Here is a 15,616-nt window from a genome sequence, read left to right on the forward strand (position 1 = left end):
GTTTGAAATGGGAACTAAACCTGGCTTGATGGGACTGGTTGTGTGTTTCCCAAGCTGGGAGGTGGCTGTGGAGCTGGAGGGGCAAGTTGGCTTGTTCCATGAGCCAATAAAAGAGCAGGCAGGCCAAACTAGCCTGTGAAGAGGCGGACTGGTCATTTTCTTCCAGAGTGTATGTGCTGCATTTGGTATTCCCTTTGCAGGCACTAATGGGCTGGGCTTGCCTGGCGTACCCTGGGTCCCCAGTGGGGAGGGAGGCTCATTCGGCCAGATTCCCCTGCTGGCATCTGTCCATGAGCACGTGTCTCTTCACAGCATCTCTGCCCCTGCCTGTGTGTTTTTTTTCCCCCAGGTGATCGTGTTGCCATTGAGCCTGGTGCTCCCCGAGAAGCTGATGAATTCTGCAAGATTGGCCGATACAATCTGTCACCAACCATCTTCTTCTGTGCCACGCCCCCTGATGACGGGAACCTCTGCCGGTTCTACAAGCACAATGCTAACTTCTGCTACAAGTTAGTGCCCATGGCCCAGCTGTGCCACCTGGGACCTCTTCTCCAATGTTTGTTTGGTGCTCTTTCTTCTAGTTTCCTATAGTGGTTTCTTCATTCTTTTTAGCTCATAATTCTAGACATGAGGCATCCGTTGGCAGGCCTGCCCTTCTTGGAGGCATTGAGGGAGGGTAGCCCGACTAGGGCTAAGACTGACTCACAGTGCTTGCTTTTTAGTCTTTCACTCTAACTTTCCCTCACCTAGAGCCATAATAGAAAACCATTGCTGAAATCACTCACTCCTCTCCAGCCATCTTGGAGATAATTTATTGTAGTTGTCCTCCATTATTGGTTTCCACTGCAGCGACGAGAAAGAGATCTTGTAACAGTAGAAACCTCGGCAACAACTAGGATTTACTGTGGCGTGGAGCCAGGGCAATTTGAGCTTTGGGACCCTGGATCCACTGCCTCCCAGTGAGTGACTTTGAGGAAATGACTTAACCTTCTTCTGCTTCAGTCTCTTTTTTTTTTTGCGGTATGCGGGCCCCTCTCAATGTTGTGGCCTCTCCCGTAGCAGAGCACAGGCTCTGGACGCACAGGCTCAGCGGCCATGGCTCACGGGCCCAGCCACTCCGCAGCATGTGGGATCTTCCCGGACTGGGGCATGAACCTGTGTCCCCTGCATCGGCAGGTGGACTCTCAACCACTGCGCCACCAGGGAAGCCCTGCTTCAGTCTCTTTTAATCACTTGGAGATTAAATAAGGCAATGCACATAAAGTCACAATTATTGTTTGTTTTTTTATTTATTTTTGGTTGCGTTGGGTCTTCGTTGCTGTGCGTGGGCTTTCTCTAGTTGTGTCGAGCAGGAACCACTCTTCGTTGCAGTGCATGGGCTTCTCATTGTGGTGGCTTCTCTTGTTGTGGAGCACTGGCTCTAGGCGCATGGGCGTCAGTAGTTGTGGCACGCAGGCTCAGTAGTTGTGGCGCACGGGCTTAGTTGTTCTGCGGCATGTGGGATCTTCCCGGACCAGGACTCGAACCCTTGTCCCCTGCATTGGCAGATGGATTCCTAACCACTGTGCCACCAGGGATGTCCCCACAATTATTGTTACTACGTGCCTGGCCTTGTGCTAATAAGTGCTTTGCATGTCTTATTTAACTTTCATAACTGTAATGGCGAGGTGGGCACCAGTATTATAGTATTGTGTGAGAGTCAGCAGAGACAGGAGAAGGCTAACTGGCTAATTGGCTTGAACACAGAACAGAACCAGGAGTCAAGCTGGGGTGGCTGTGATTCTCAAGCTCCTGCCCTGTGCTCACTACCCTACCTCAACTCTCAAAGTGATTTGGGGAAGTTGTGTCTGGCAGAAGCAGAGGGCTATACCTTCTGCATGGGCCCCAGCCCATGGAGCTCTGGGATGCTGCTTTCCTTCTGAACCGACCAGGCACATTTTCCTCCTACCCCAGCCTGGCCCCGGCAGTGACTCTTTTGGCTAGGATGGGGCTTGTCTTTTGAAGTCCAGGTGCCAGTCACAGGGGCGGTCTGACAGATCTGAGTTTTCTAGTGTCTACTGGAAGCCTTGAGAGGAGTCACAGGCCAGGGACCTCGTGATGAGTTTAAGTCAGCACTCTAGGAGAGAGCAGTTTACCTACGCAGAGTCCACCTTTGGGCAAGTGGTTCTTGAATCTTCCCACTTTTTCTGGGTCCTTTCCAAGTCAAAGTGGCAAACAAGTGTTTCGTGGAAGGCAGAAGAGCATGGTGGTAAAACTTGAGACTAACCACTGGTCTCTCCCATTTGCCAACTGTGTGACCTTGAGCAAGATACTTAAACTTTGTAACCTCCGTCTCCTGTGCAATGGAAATAATAGCATCGCCATGATGAAATGCATAGAATTAGTGATGGAATTCAGTGGGAAAAGCATATCGAGTACTCAGCACGAGGCCTGGCACTGAAGAGGAGCTCAGTAAACAGTGCCATGATGTGTCATAGCTATGGCCTCGTATCTGGTGGATGTTACAGGGATAGGCCTGAAAAGGAGCCTTGCACTGGGAATCGGGGTCGGGGAGCAGGGGCGCAAGTGGTTTGCAGGGAATGGTGTGGGAGGAAGTGTTCTGGTTGGCAATGGCAAGGGGAGGGCTGTGGAGGGCCTCTAGGGGACATGCGACCCCTACCTTTCCTCTTCTCCTGGGGTACTTTGTATCTATGTCCTCAGCCCCGCCCTGGATCTACACCCTTCTCTCTGGTTTCTCTTTGTGCAGATTTGTACACTGCCACACCTTCTTTATTTTCCGACCCACCTTATTTTCTTTCTGTCTTCCTGCTTCCCCCTTGGCTTCTTGATCATTCTTTTTTTTTTTTTTTTTTTTTTTTTTTGCGGTACGCGGGCCTCTCTCCCGTTGCGGAGCACAGGCTCAGCGGCCATGGCTCACAGGCCCAGCCGCTCCATGACATGTGGGATCTTCCCGGACCGGGGCACGAACCCATGTCCCCTGCATCGGCAGGTGGACTCTCAACCACTGCGCCACCAGGGAAGCCCTTGATCATTCTTTAACCCTTTTTCCTATTTCCTGGATCCCATTGTGAAAACCACCAAGTTGCTTTGTCATTTTCTGGTGTTTATAAAATCATGAACAATTAGGGCCGGGAAGAAACTCATCCCCTTTCCCTTAACCTCCACTGAACAAGGTTGGGGAAGGAGGACCCAGTAACTCTCCCCAGGTCAGTGGCAAAAGGGCTGGACCCCAGGACTCTGGCAACGGCTGCATGTGTGATAAGGCAGCATCTGCCTAATCAGTGGAATAATCTCCCACGTAACAATCCTCTCTCATCACCATCCCCAATCCCATTTCTCCCTGGTATTCTTATTCCAAAGGGAAGTCAGAGCAGAAGATGAGAGGAGCACACAGTTCCTGACCACAGGCCACCCTCTGTTTAGCCCCAGCACCAGCTTTGGGGGAGGCCCAAATGTGAAGAGGCAGGGCTGTTGGAGAGAGTGTGTGTGACTGGGGGTCCTTGAGAGAGTTTGGGAATCTTCATTATTTCACTTCAAACTCTTCCCCCTTATTTGGAATTGATGGGGTAGGTTTGGTGGGTAGAAGGGATGACGACAACAGTCAGAGCAAGAGAGTGGATTGGCGTGTGGGAAATGATATGAGAGAAGCAGAGGGGAGGGGAGATAAAAGGGGTGGTGGGCACCAGTCAGGCCGAATGCAGGCCTTGTTATTTATTCTGTGGAGGATCAGGAACAGAAGGATCATGGGGATCAGCACATGGTTTGGCTGCCACTTTTTTCTCTTTTTGGAACTTGAGGGTTTTCACGTTCTTGCACGTGGAGGTTGTGGATGTGCTGAATAAATACTGGGCAGTGGGGAGGTAGCAGAAGTTAGATATTAACTACGGAGCTGCTTGTACCGAGAGGCAGCTGATGCGGGACAGGCAGAGGATATGGAATCAGGAGATCTGGGTTTAAGTCTTGCTCTTCTGCTCACTAGCCTTGTAACCTTGGGCAGGTCGCTCAATGTCTTCAGCTTCAGTTCTGCTTCTGTAGAATAAAGGTTAAAACAAAGCCTGTCCGGGAATTCCCTGGTAGTCCAGTGGTTAGGACTCTGGACTTTCACTGCCAAGGGCCTGGGTTCAATCCCTGGTCTGGGAACTACGATTCTGCAAGCCTTGGGGCCAAAAAAAAAAAAAAAAAAAACCACCACCAACAACAAAGCCTGCCCTTCCTGCCTGACAAGTTCATGGTGAGGATTAAATGAGATATGGAGGAGAAAGCTCTCTAAATCTGTAAAGCATTATGCAAATATTTGCTGCCTTCATCAGTGGGATGGTTAAGAGGGTCAAGGTGCCAGTGGACAGGGAAGTGAAAACCAAGAACCCAGTGGCAAAGGTAACACAGCATTTAATCTGCTTAACCAATCCAGGGACAGCCAGGCAGCTGCTGCTATCAGATATGGTTCTTCTGAAGTGTGTACTATGGGAGACAACGTACAGAGTGAAGTCAGCTTCTAATCACTGTTTCGCAAAGCTGCTGATAGTCTGGATTGTTTGCTTAAATGAAACCAGAAAGGTTATAAATTTGAGAAGCAGATGAAATGCTGGAATGGTGTTAAGTTAAACCCTTGTGAAATGAACTTTTCATTTATGAATGACAGCCACACCACACTTTATCTTGGATAGCATTTTCAGGGGGGAGCAGTATGATATGGGCTCTGGAATCAGACATATCTGGCTTCCAGTTCAAACCCTTTAAGCCTCTCAGTACTCACTGGTTTTGAATTTTTGGAGCAAGTCATTTAATCCTCCAAGGCTTGGTTTCCTCGTCTGTAAAATGGGAATAATAATATCTACCACAGAACTATTCTGAGGATTTACATGAGTGAATGTATATAAATTGCTTAGCACATTGCCCAGCACATAAATTAAAGCTCAATAAATATTAGCTATTGTTATTGCTGTTAACCCGGAGGGACTAACTAAGTGTGTTGAATGACTCCTCAGACTTCCTGACAATGTCACCTTTGAGGAAGGGGCCCTGATTGAGCCACTGTCTGTGGGGATCCATGCCTGCCGGCGAGCTGGAGTCACCCTGGGGCACAAGGTCTTTGTGTGCGGAGCTGGTAAGAAACAGATGACACCCTGGTTGTGAGTTCATTAAAGGGGAATGTGGGGATCCCTCTGCCCATTTCATTCTCCCTCCAAGGGCTGAAATTGGTCATAGAATCTTTCCGGGTTAGGGAGGATCACAGTGTCCCATTCCTTCAATGACACGCACTTTGCTAGATAAATATCTGCAGGCATGGTAGTAACCAATGTTATTTCCTAGGCAACATAACCCTTTTGTTCACTTAAAGAATGCAATTTGGGATTATTTTTCAACCCTTGACAGGAAACTAGGGAAATATTTTTGGTAGTAAAGGGAAGGGCAACTTTTGGACTTTCAAATCATCCTGGAGAACTGGTCTCCTGGTCCTTCCAGAATGAGGCGGCCCATGCTTATGACCAGCAGAAGGAGTGGGGTCCAGCCCACTGTGAGTCAGCACTCTGCCCACATTGGCTTGCAGCAAGCTGCCTTCTTCCTCCCCTGCTTCCAGTCGCTTGAACAAGCCTAGCAGCCTCAGACTGAATCATCTAGGCTTCTAACTGCTTCTGGTGACCCAAACAACATGCTTTACTCCTTGTGGGTGTGATCTGGTATTCCTCATACACTTTTATTTTTTTATGGAGGTATAACTGACGTATAACATTATATTAGTTTCGGGTGTACAACATAATGATTTGATATTTGTATATATTGCAAAATGATCACCACAGTAAATCTAGCTAACATGTCATCACACAGTTACAAAATTTTTTTCTTATGATAAGAACTTTTAAGATCTATTCTCTTAGCAACTTTCATATATGCAATACAGTATTAACTATAGTCACCATGCTGTACTTATTTATTTTATAACTGGAAGTTTGTACCTTTTGACCCTCTTCATCCATTTCACTGCTGCCACCACCACCTCTGGCAATCAATCTATTCTCCATATCTATGAGCTCAGCTCCATATCTATTCTTCATATCTATGGAATATTTTATACACACACACACACACACACACACACACACACACAAACACACACACACCACATTTTCTCTGCCTATTCATCCATTGGTGAACACTTAGGTGGCTTCCATGTCTGGGCTATTGTAAATAATGCTGCAGTGAATATGGGGGTGGAGATAACATTTTGAGTAAGTTTTTATTTTCTTTGGATAAAATTCCACTTCTGAATAGAAGTAGAATTACTGGATCATTTTTGAGGAATCTCCACACTGTTTTCTGTAGTGTCTGTACCAATTTACATTCCCACCAACAGTGCATAGGGGTTTCCTTTTCTCTGCATCCTCACCAATAATTGTTACTTGTTGTCTTTTTGATAATAGCCATGCTAACAGGTGTACAGTGATATCTCTTTGTGGTATTGATTTACATTTCTCTGATTAGTGGTGTCAAGCATCCTTTCATGTTTATTTTGGCAATCTGTATATATTCTTTGGAAAAATGTCTAGTCATGTCCTCTGCTCAATTTTCAATCAGATTGCTTTTTGCTATTGAGTTGTGCAAGTTCTTATATGTATTTTGGATATTAACCCATATCAAATATATGATTTGCAAATATTTTTCTCCTACTCAACATGTTGCCTTTTTCATTTTGTTGATGTTTCCTTTGCTGTGCAGAAGCTTTTTAGTTTGATACAGTCCCACTTGTTTATTTTTGCTTTTATTGCCTTTGCTTTTGGTGTCAAATCCAAAAACTCAAGACTGATGTCAAGGAGCTTACTGCCTATGTTTTCTTCTAGGAGTTTTATGGTTTCAGGTCTTATATTCAAGTCATTAATCCATTTTGAGTTAATCCTCATACACTTTGTGACCGATTTTCTTTGGCAGGGCCAAATAAGTGACTACAGGGCTTTCTAAGCAGGGTGATGGGTATAGAAGATTTGCCTCAATGAGCCAGCAGGCTGTAGGATTCACGTGACAGATTTTTTTAAAAAAAAACTCTGCATAAGTAATACTTTTTTGCCATAGAAAAAGAAGTTAAATCATATATACCACATACATACCACACCTGCACGCATGTGCACTCACACAACCCATCAGCCTGAGAGAACCACTGTTAACATTTTGGTGTAGAATATTTCAGTTTGGTTTTTGTTTTTGTTTGTTTAATTCATGAGATCATCCTGAATATGCTTCATTTTACCTACTCTTTCAAAAAATTAATATACTGTGAACATTTTTCTATGTCATTAGGTAAAAGAGTTAGACATAATTTTTAATAGCTGTTTGGTATCCTTCTGTAGTTTACTTAACTAATCAGCCCTTTGTTGGTTATTTCAGGTATTTCTCAGTGTTTTGCTTTCTGGGTGAACTCACTAAATTATTCTCAAGGAGAGTGTCCGAAAAGCAAGTCCTCAAAGATATTCTGCATAGCCTTATTTGTGGTCTGGTTTTTGTGTTAAAACCATCTAGTGTGCTTATAAAGTGGGGAAGCAGGTGGTCTTTGGGCTGATTCTCAGGCACCTGGACATCCTGGAGCTGCCTGAGCAGCTGGGTCAACCAAGGACACCCTCCAAGGTGGTCCTCAGAGGGCACCTGAAAGGACACGTCTCACCTTGGGGAGGCATGTTGGGTTCTAAGAAGGTAGGGGGTCAAAGAGAGAACAGGAGCCCAGCACTGGGAGCAGATTCCAGGTAGAGGACAATCCCTCATGCACTCATTTACTCATGCATTCAACAAACAGTTGTTAAGGTCTCACTATATGTTAGGCACTGGGATAGATGCTAGAGGTACTCAAAAGTTACAGTTCCTGTCCATGGCCTAGACAAGGGGGAAAGCTGGTGTTTGATATTTCACAAATGTCTCCTATTTCTTGCTTTATTTAGGGCCAATTGGACTGGTCAGTTTGCTCGTGGCCAAAGCAATGGGTGCATCTCAAGTGGTGGTGACTGGTAAGGTTTTCTTCTTTTTAAATCTCCTTGGGATAGAAGCAGCTGGGCCTACAGTTTTGGAGCAGGGGCATGAGACCTGTTCCCTTCCTGGTGTAGTGGGTTTCTAACGAGGCTCCTGCTCTTTTCTTCTGGGTTCCAGGGTTGAAAAGCCCACCCAGGAGATGACCAAGTCAGGGCTGAGGAGGAGACTCTTTTGAAGCTCCTGGGAGAGGGTGGCTGCTGCAGAGAAGAGGACCTGGCTCTTTATGTGTGGACCTCAGATGCTTATACTGCCCACCTGGTCCTAAGAAGAGTTTCAGCCCTTGGGTTGTTTGACCAAGCTCAGAGGGTGTGTGTGCGTGTGTGTGTGTGATGTGGTGTTAGTGGGGTATGTGATGTGTTTATAAGAGGATGTTTATGTGTGAGGTATGTGGTATGAGTGAGACACTCATGTGTGTGTGAGGAGAGGTTCTCTGACAGGACATGTGGGTATGTGTGTGTGGAGCAGCATGGTATGATGGAAGCGTGTGGGGTATAGAAGGGTGCGTGTGTGTGGAGAAGGTATCTGTGAGAGAGAATGTGTGTGTGTATAATGTATCTGAGAGTGTTTGTACGTATGAGGAGAGGTTATATGTGAGAGTGTATGAGTGAGCATGTAGAGTTGTGTGGTGTATGGGGTGTTGGGGATATATGAGGGGAGTGGGGATGCAGAAGGGTGTCATTGCGTGTTTTGTGTGAGAAGGTGAGAGAGTATGTGTGTAGCTGTGTAGAGCTGTGTGGTATGTATGGGGGTGTATGGGAATGTAGAAGGATGTGGATGTTTGAGAAGTTATCTAAGAGATTATGTGTGAGGGTGTGTTTAGAGAGTGTGTGTGTTGGGCTCAGCGACACCATCACTACACCAGAGCTTCCTTGCCATTGGAATCTGCACCTTCATTTTTTCTCCCTAATCCACCATCCAGTTTCTCAGTTTGAAAGAAACTTTTGTTCAACTTTAGATCTGTCAGCCTCTCGGTTGTCTAAAGCCAAGGAAGTTGGAGCTGATTTCCTCCTCCAGATCTCCAACGAGAGCCCGCAGGAAATTGCCAATAAAGTGGAAGGCCTGCTGGGGTGCAAGCCTGAAGTTACCATCGAGTGCACAGGGGTGGAGACCTCCATCCAGGCGGGCATATACGTGAGTGGAATAAGGGTAGCTAAGCTGGTAGGCAGCTTCAGGGAATCAGCCCAGGGTAGTGAACCAAGTAGGATTCCTAGGATCAAGCTTCTCCACTGATTTGCTGTGTTGACCACCCCTCCCCCCACCAGATAATTCCTTGATAACTGCTCTCTTATCTCTCTTGTGGAGGTAGTGACATTTCCCTAACACCTTCATTGGGTTATTGTGAACTTCGAACTAGGTAACAGATATACATGGGCCTTGAAAGATGTTAAGTGACCCATATCTTTAGGATGGGATTTCTGTTATGATCACATCTGTGATCATGAAAATAGTGCTCCTGGTAAAAAAAAAAATCAACAGAAGGAACAAGGAAGCATGCCTTAGTTGAGTGGGAAATCCCTATCTTGCTTTATTGAGGAAAACAGTAGTCTTTGAGTCATTGATACAAACTAACAGTCGTTAATTCAGCTAGTCACAAAGGTGAGGTGATATTTCAGTATCACGGTTGTCTACTACTGTCCTTTCCCAGAATTAGGAACAGATAAGCTGCCAATACCTGAGTTACCCCTCAGCAACCCACCAGTAATTTATGGGATGTTGAAGGGGGAGGGGCAGGGAGGAGTAAAATTGAGAAATCAAAGTATGAGGAAAAGAAGGAAGAAAAGAATAAGAACTAGATTCCAAGCTCTACCGTGGGCCGTGTCCTCTGCTGTGTGCTTTATAAACATGATGCCTAATCTGTATAATAGCCCTGAAAATGAGTTCTCGTTTTCCACATTTTACAAGGAGAGCGGCCCAGTGACTCGCCTTGAGCGCACTGCTCCAGTGCCTGGGCTTTCCTTACTCCATCTGGCTCCTCTGGAGAGGAAGGGATAGAGGGGACAAGGAACCAGTGCTAGGGTGGGAGGGGCTGGGCTGGGGAGAGCATCGGTAGCTGCCACTGCTGGGCACTCCTGCCCTGTCTCCCAAAGCAGCACATCTTCCTTCCTTCTGAGTCACAGCCAGTCACACACAAGGGCACTGTCCACCGTGCAAGACATTCTGGGAAAACCTGAATCCTCGAGCTGTGTGGCACGGCCCTCAAGCCTGGCACACCCAGGCAGAGCTGCCTTCCCCTCCTCCTACCAAGATGCATATGGCACCGGGGGCCAAGGAAGCAGCGGGAGAGGCAGGAGCAGGTGCCACTTTTGCCCTAACCTTGTTCCAGCTGGAATCAGCCAGCTCTCTGCTCCACTGTCCGAGACAGTCAGTGGTCACCACGTGGGAAGGGGCAAAGAGAAACCAAAACCCAGAGGGCGATGGATGTGTGTGTGATCAGTGGAGCTATGTTCAACCCATGGCAGGTCTTGGGTTCCTGCCTCGTGCCTGGCTTTGTGCCAGACACCTTGAGGGCTTGACCAGTAAGGTGTGTCTACTGTTTTCAAGTTGTCAGCAGGTCAGTGACCCCCACTCAAGAGAGAGGCAGTAAAAGACATGGCTTCCTAGTACAAGTTCTTCCTTCTTCTTGTGCCCTGGCTGGAGGGCATCTGAGAACAAGTTGATATCTCCAACTATTGATGGTGGGGGCCCAGTTGCCAGGCTACCTGAGGTGGGCGTGGAGGTAAATGTGACACAAGGGCCTTCACCAGCCTGAAGCCGGTGCCTGTCCTGAGTGGGGAGTGGAGCATCATGCATGACAGGTGCTGTAGAATGCTACAGTTCACTCTGCCAAGGGGCAGGTTAGGCAGAGGCACCTTATGGACATACCTGAGAGTCACCTTTCTGCCATGTGATGTCTAGATAATGTTCGTGAGGAGACATAGCAAATGCTTAGGGTAGAATTGATGTCATCTCCTTGGTGTGGAAGTCACAGCAACAAAACAGTGGTCTGAGATTTCCTTTGCCTGTGGTCAATAAGCTACTGGCCTCCTGGCAGCCTGGGATGACCAGTTTGGAAGAGGTTCCTCTTCCTCCTTACCAGGTGGAGAGGAAGTGCTGAATGGGCAACAGTTTTCCTGGAAAATTTCTTAGTGTATTCTGTGGCTCCCTCACGATTCTGAACACCTCCCCCAACACTTTTCCAATGAGGACAGCAATGTTTTTCAGTTGTGAGATACCCTCCCCCTTACTGACAGTGTTTATATGTCACAGGTGATTTGTAAGTGACTGTGCTTCAATAAAAACGTTGAGCCCATCCTAGTGCCAGCCACTGTGACTGTCACCCCTAAGAGCCCTGCTGAGGGGGAGGCATCATCCTGTTCTCACACATGAGGAACCCATGGCTGACAGAGCACCGTCTAGGGTCCCAGAGCTCAAAAGTACAAATGCTGGGAGTCACCTCCACACTACAGCCCTCTCTCCAGGGTGTATCCTTCCCCTCGGAGGTAGAAGCTGTGATGTTTGCTGTCTTACTGCTCCATTGCTCAGCACTTAGAATGGTCCCAGTAAGTGCTTTCTGCTGTTAACTGTAATGAAAACTTAGCATGAATGAATTGCCCATTTTTCTGTCCCTCACATCATCGAGCACAATGACCCCCCAAAATCTCTGGAGCAGGCCTAGCACTCATGTGAAGTTATGTGGAGATTGTTGGGGAAAATTTTGCTCTCTGCCCACTCAAAGAGGAAACTGATGAATCCATTATGACTGATACCATTGGGAGAATGTCTCTGGAACAAAAATTTCTAATTGCCAGCGTGCACATATAAGGCAGTTTTTAAACAAGTCCTATAGCCCTCCCCATTGGTATAGTGCTTGGTAGTTGTTTTTTTTTAACCAAGAAGGTGGTCCGTTAGAGGTTTGGCACTCTGTCTTGTGGGGAGCACTCTGGAGGAGGAAGTGGCTGACACCAACGTCTGGTACTGAATTAGTAAAGCTTTTTTTTTTTTCTTAATTAGTATTTATTTTATTTTTGCTGCGTTGCGTCTTTGTTGTCTCATGCGCTCTTCTCTCTGGTTGCGGCGAGACGGGGCTACTCTTCGTTGCGGTGTGCGGGCTTCTCATTGCGGTGGCTTCTCTTGTTGTGGAGTACGGGCTCTAGGCACGTGGGCTTCAGTTGTTGTGGCACTTGGGCTCAGTAGTTGTGGCTCACAGGCTCTAGATCACAGGCTCAGTAGTTGTGGCACATGGGCTTAGTTGCTCCGCGGCATGTGGGATCTTCCCGGACCAGGGCTCGAACCCGTGTCCCCTGCATTGGCAGGCAGATTCTTAACCACTGCGCCACCAGAGATGCCCCCTGAATTAGTAAACATTTGAAAGATGCTCAGTGGCTGCTGAAGGGTCAGCGATGGTTGTAGGGGAGATTCTCATTGCTCTCTGGAGAACCTTTGCTGTTTCCTGGGATGTTGTGGACAGCAGAAGATGCTCCCACTGTGCCTCCACTGGTAAGTGTATTGTTTCAGGATCTTTAAAGGAGACATTGTCTACTCTACTGCTCTGTTGAGTTTGGTTAACATGCTGAAGAGTCCAGCAGTATAGAAAGAGTCATACTCTGAAATTTTTGGATACTTACCTGTTTGTATGGCAACAGTGCTACTGTGAGTGGGGTCTGCATTTTCTCATCTTCTTGGTTTTCTTGTTCTTACCTCTTCTTCAGGCCACTCAATCTGGTGGGACGCTGGTGCTTGTGGGGCTGGGCTCTGAGATGACCAGTGTGCCCCTAGTGCACGCAGCTACCAGGGAGGTGGACATCAAGGGTGTGTTTCGATACTGCAACACGTGAGTATGTTGTGGGTGAGCCAGGGTGGCGAGTGGCCAGCAAGTCCAGGGAAGGCCCTAGGTGGCCTCTGGGACCAAGAGTCTCTGCCTGTTTATTCATGAGGGGCACTCCCTGGCCACACTGACATCCGTGTGTTATGATAAGGATCCAAAGATAGAGCACTCACTTGTGGTTAAAGAATGGGAGGGCAGAGCTGAGAGGGCTGTAGGGAAAGAGGGAGGGAGCGGGATTTTGAAACATGCTCTTCTTGGGTGTCTGCCACTCATTGTCTAGGCCCTCTCTTTTCCATTTCTTTAAGTGGCCAGATCTCCATTTTCCCCCTTTAAAGGGAAGAAGGAGAGAAACAGGACAACCGCAAGAACTCAAGTTCCTTGGTTCTCACTCCAGATCCCCAGGTCCCACCCTGGGAAGTGAGAGGGTCTTAATAAATCCCACCTCATGTTCTGTGGGTCCATCCTCTCCCCTGCTGGGGCACTCTGTCCAGGACCACCTTCCCCACCAGTGGCCCTTTCTCCCATCTTCAGAGTCTGTAACCATTCCCTCAGCAGAGTGCTAGTTTTCCAATAAACTCTGCCAAGCCAAGCTGCTAAAGGGTATGATTGGATCATCCTGGGTTTCCCCACTGGAGGCTTATCTGCCTTTTCACAGTGGCTTCCATATGCCTTATGCCTTCATGCCAAAGGAATTCTAGGCTTCATGGCAGACATTGCAGACGGACAGGGGACATTTGGGAACAGACTCTGTACTCCTGAATTATAAGTCATAAGATCCTTTCTCCATTGTTGGCCTGTAGAAGTGACCTTGCAGAACCACAGAGCTACAAACAAATGTGGCCAAACTTATCTTGTGCTGGGTAGTTTTGGGGACCTCCTTCTTTCCTCCTGAAGGTTGAGTGTGATGCTTGTGATTTTTTCCAGGTGGCCGATGGCGATTTCAATGCTTGCATCCAAGTCTGTGAATGTAAAGCCCTTGGTAACCCATCGGTTTCCTCTGGAGAAAGCTCTGGAGGCCTTTGAAACATCCAAAAAGGGATTGGGGTTGAAAGTCATGATCAAGTGCGACCCCAAGGACCAGAATCCATGATATGAATTGGGCTCTGTCCTTGTCCCCACTCTCAGCATCTTGGGGTTGAGTGGTTGGCTGGGCAGTGGTGGAAGTTTCTTTTGAGTAGTAAGAATAATTAAAATAATTCATTATAAAAAGAGAGGCTTACACAGAGGAGTTGGTGTGCCTTAAAAACACAAGTAGGGGGACTTCCCTGGTGGCGCACTAGTTAAGAATCTGCCTGCCAATGCAGGGGACAGGGGTTCAAGCCCTGGTCCGGGAAGATCCCACATGCTGCAGAGCAACTAAGCCCGTGCACCGCAACTACTGAGCCTGCGCTCTAGAGCCCACGAGCCACAACTATTGAGCCCGCATGCCACAACTACTGAAGCCCACGCACCTAGAGCCCGTGCTCCACAACAAGAGAAGCCACCGCAATGAGAAGCCCGCGCACCACAATGAAGAGTAGCCCCCACTCTCCACAACTAGAGAAAGCCTGCGCACAGCAGCGAAGACCCAATGCAGCCAAAAAATAAATAAAAACAAAACAAAACAAAACAAAAAACCCACAAGTAGGGAGGGACTTCCCTGGCAGCACAGTGGTTAAGAATCCGCCTGCCAGTGTAGGGGACATGGGTTCAATCCCTGGTCTGGGAAGATCCCACATGCTGCAGAGCAACTAAGCCCGTGCACCGCAACTACTGAGCCTGTGCTCTAGAGCCCACAAACTACAACTACTGAGCCCATGTGCTGCAACTACTGAAGCCCATGTGCCTAGAGCCCGTGCTCCACAACAAGAGAAGCCACTGCAATAAGAAGCCCATGCACTGCAACAAAGAGTAGCCCCCACTCACCGCAACTAGAGAAAAGCCCGTGTGCAGCAACAGAGACCCAGTGCAGCCAAAATAAATAAATAAATAAATTATTACTTTAAAAAAGAAACACACAGGTAGGGAGAATTTGGGAGAACTTGTAGCCAAAATGACCTGTTGGTGCTGATCAAAGTTCGGCAAGTAGAGCAGAGCTTGGCAGGTAGGTGCCAGGACTCCCCTTCTTCCTGGAGTGCCTGGAAGTTGTGTAAGGAGAGAAATCTGCCCATTGGGTTCCTGGTTCTACTATGACTGTGGCCAGATGGGGGATGAGGGCTCAGTTATGAAGAGACCATTTGCAACTTTATCAAGACTTAACTGGCCCAGAACCTGATTTTCACAAAAATCTGCAGCTCAGGGTTGGGGATGAAAGGTTGTGAACAGTTTTACTTTAGGATACAGTGCTTCTAGACATAAGTGCTATTTGGTATGATGATAAAAGAATAAGGGACTCTAGGATAATTTAAAAACCAAGCAAATAAAACTGAAATCCCATGTGAGATACAGCTAGCTTGCATCCCTCAAATGTAGAAGTAGACAAGGAACTTTTCAGCGCTGCTTGAAGAATTGCCTCTTCAACTCTTGAGAATTCTATGTGACTTATTTTGCAAGGTGAAGAATTGCCTTCCTAACGCGCCACACCCCCACTCTTCTGCACATTCAGAGGCAGCCACTGCAGGCTCCTTTGTCACTAGGCAACCAGGAGGCGCCTACGTAAGGACAGCCACGGGGAATCCCCATGGGAGACCTTAAATCACGCTTCTGACTAGCCCAGGAGGTTTTGGTCAGTATATCTGTCTTACCCACCCCACAGGGTTAGCATGCCCTCCTAGGCTCAAAGCTCACTGATGATTATTAGACAATCTGTTTAGTTCTGGT

General features: G+C 47.5%; 1 protein-coding gene across 1 annotated transcript in view; it reads left to right on the forward strand.

Moving 5' to 3' along the window:
- The window catches only part of SORD (sorbitol dehydrogenase), a 36,569-nt gene extending 21,361 nt beyond the window's left edge, over window positions 1-15,208 (forward strand). The window contains exons 4-9 of the mRNA XM_082649603.1: window positions 350-509; window positions 4,989-5,107; window positions 7,926-7,991; window positions 8,969-9,144; window positions 12,702-12,823; window positions 13,742-15,208. Of these exons, the coding sequence (XP_082505729.1) occupies window positions 350-509; window positions 4,989-5,107; window positions 7,926-7,991; window positions 8,969-9,144; window positions 12,702-12,823; window positions 13,742-13,907 (809 nt within the window). The 3' untranslated portion in view covers window positions 13,908-15,208. The remainder of the gene's footprint in view (window positions 1-349; window positions 510-4,988; window positions 5,108-7,925; window positions 7,992-8,968; window positions 9,145-12,701; window positions 12,824-13,741) is intronic.
- Window positions 15,209-15,616: the final 408 nt, after the last annotated feature.

The sequence above is a fragment of the Grampus griseus genome, assembly GCF_964374135.1.
Source record: "Grampus griseus genome assembly, chromosome: 2".
NCBI lineage: Eukaryota > Metazoa > Chordata > Mammalia > Artiodactyla > Delphinidae > Grampus > Grampus griseus.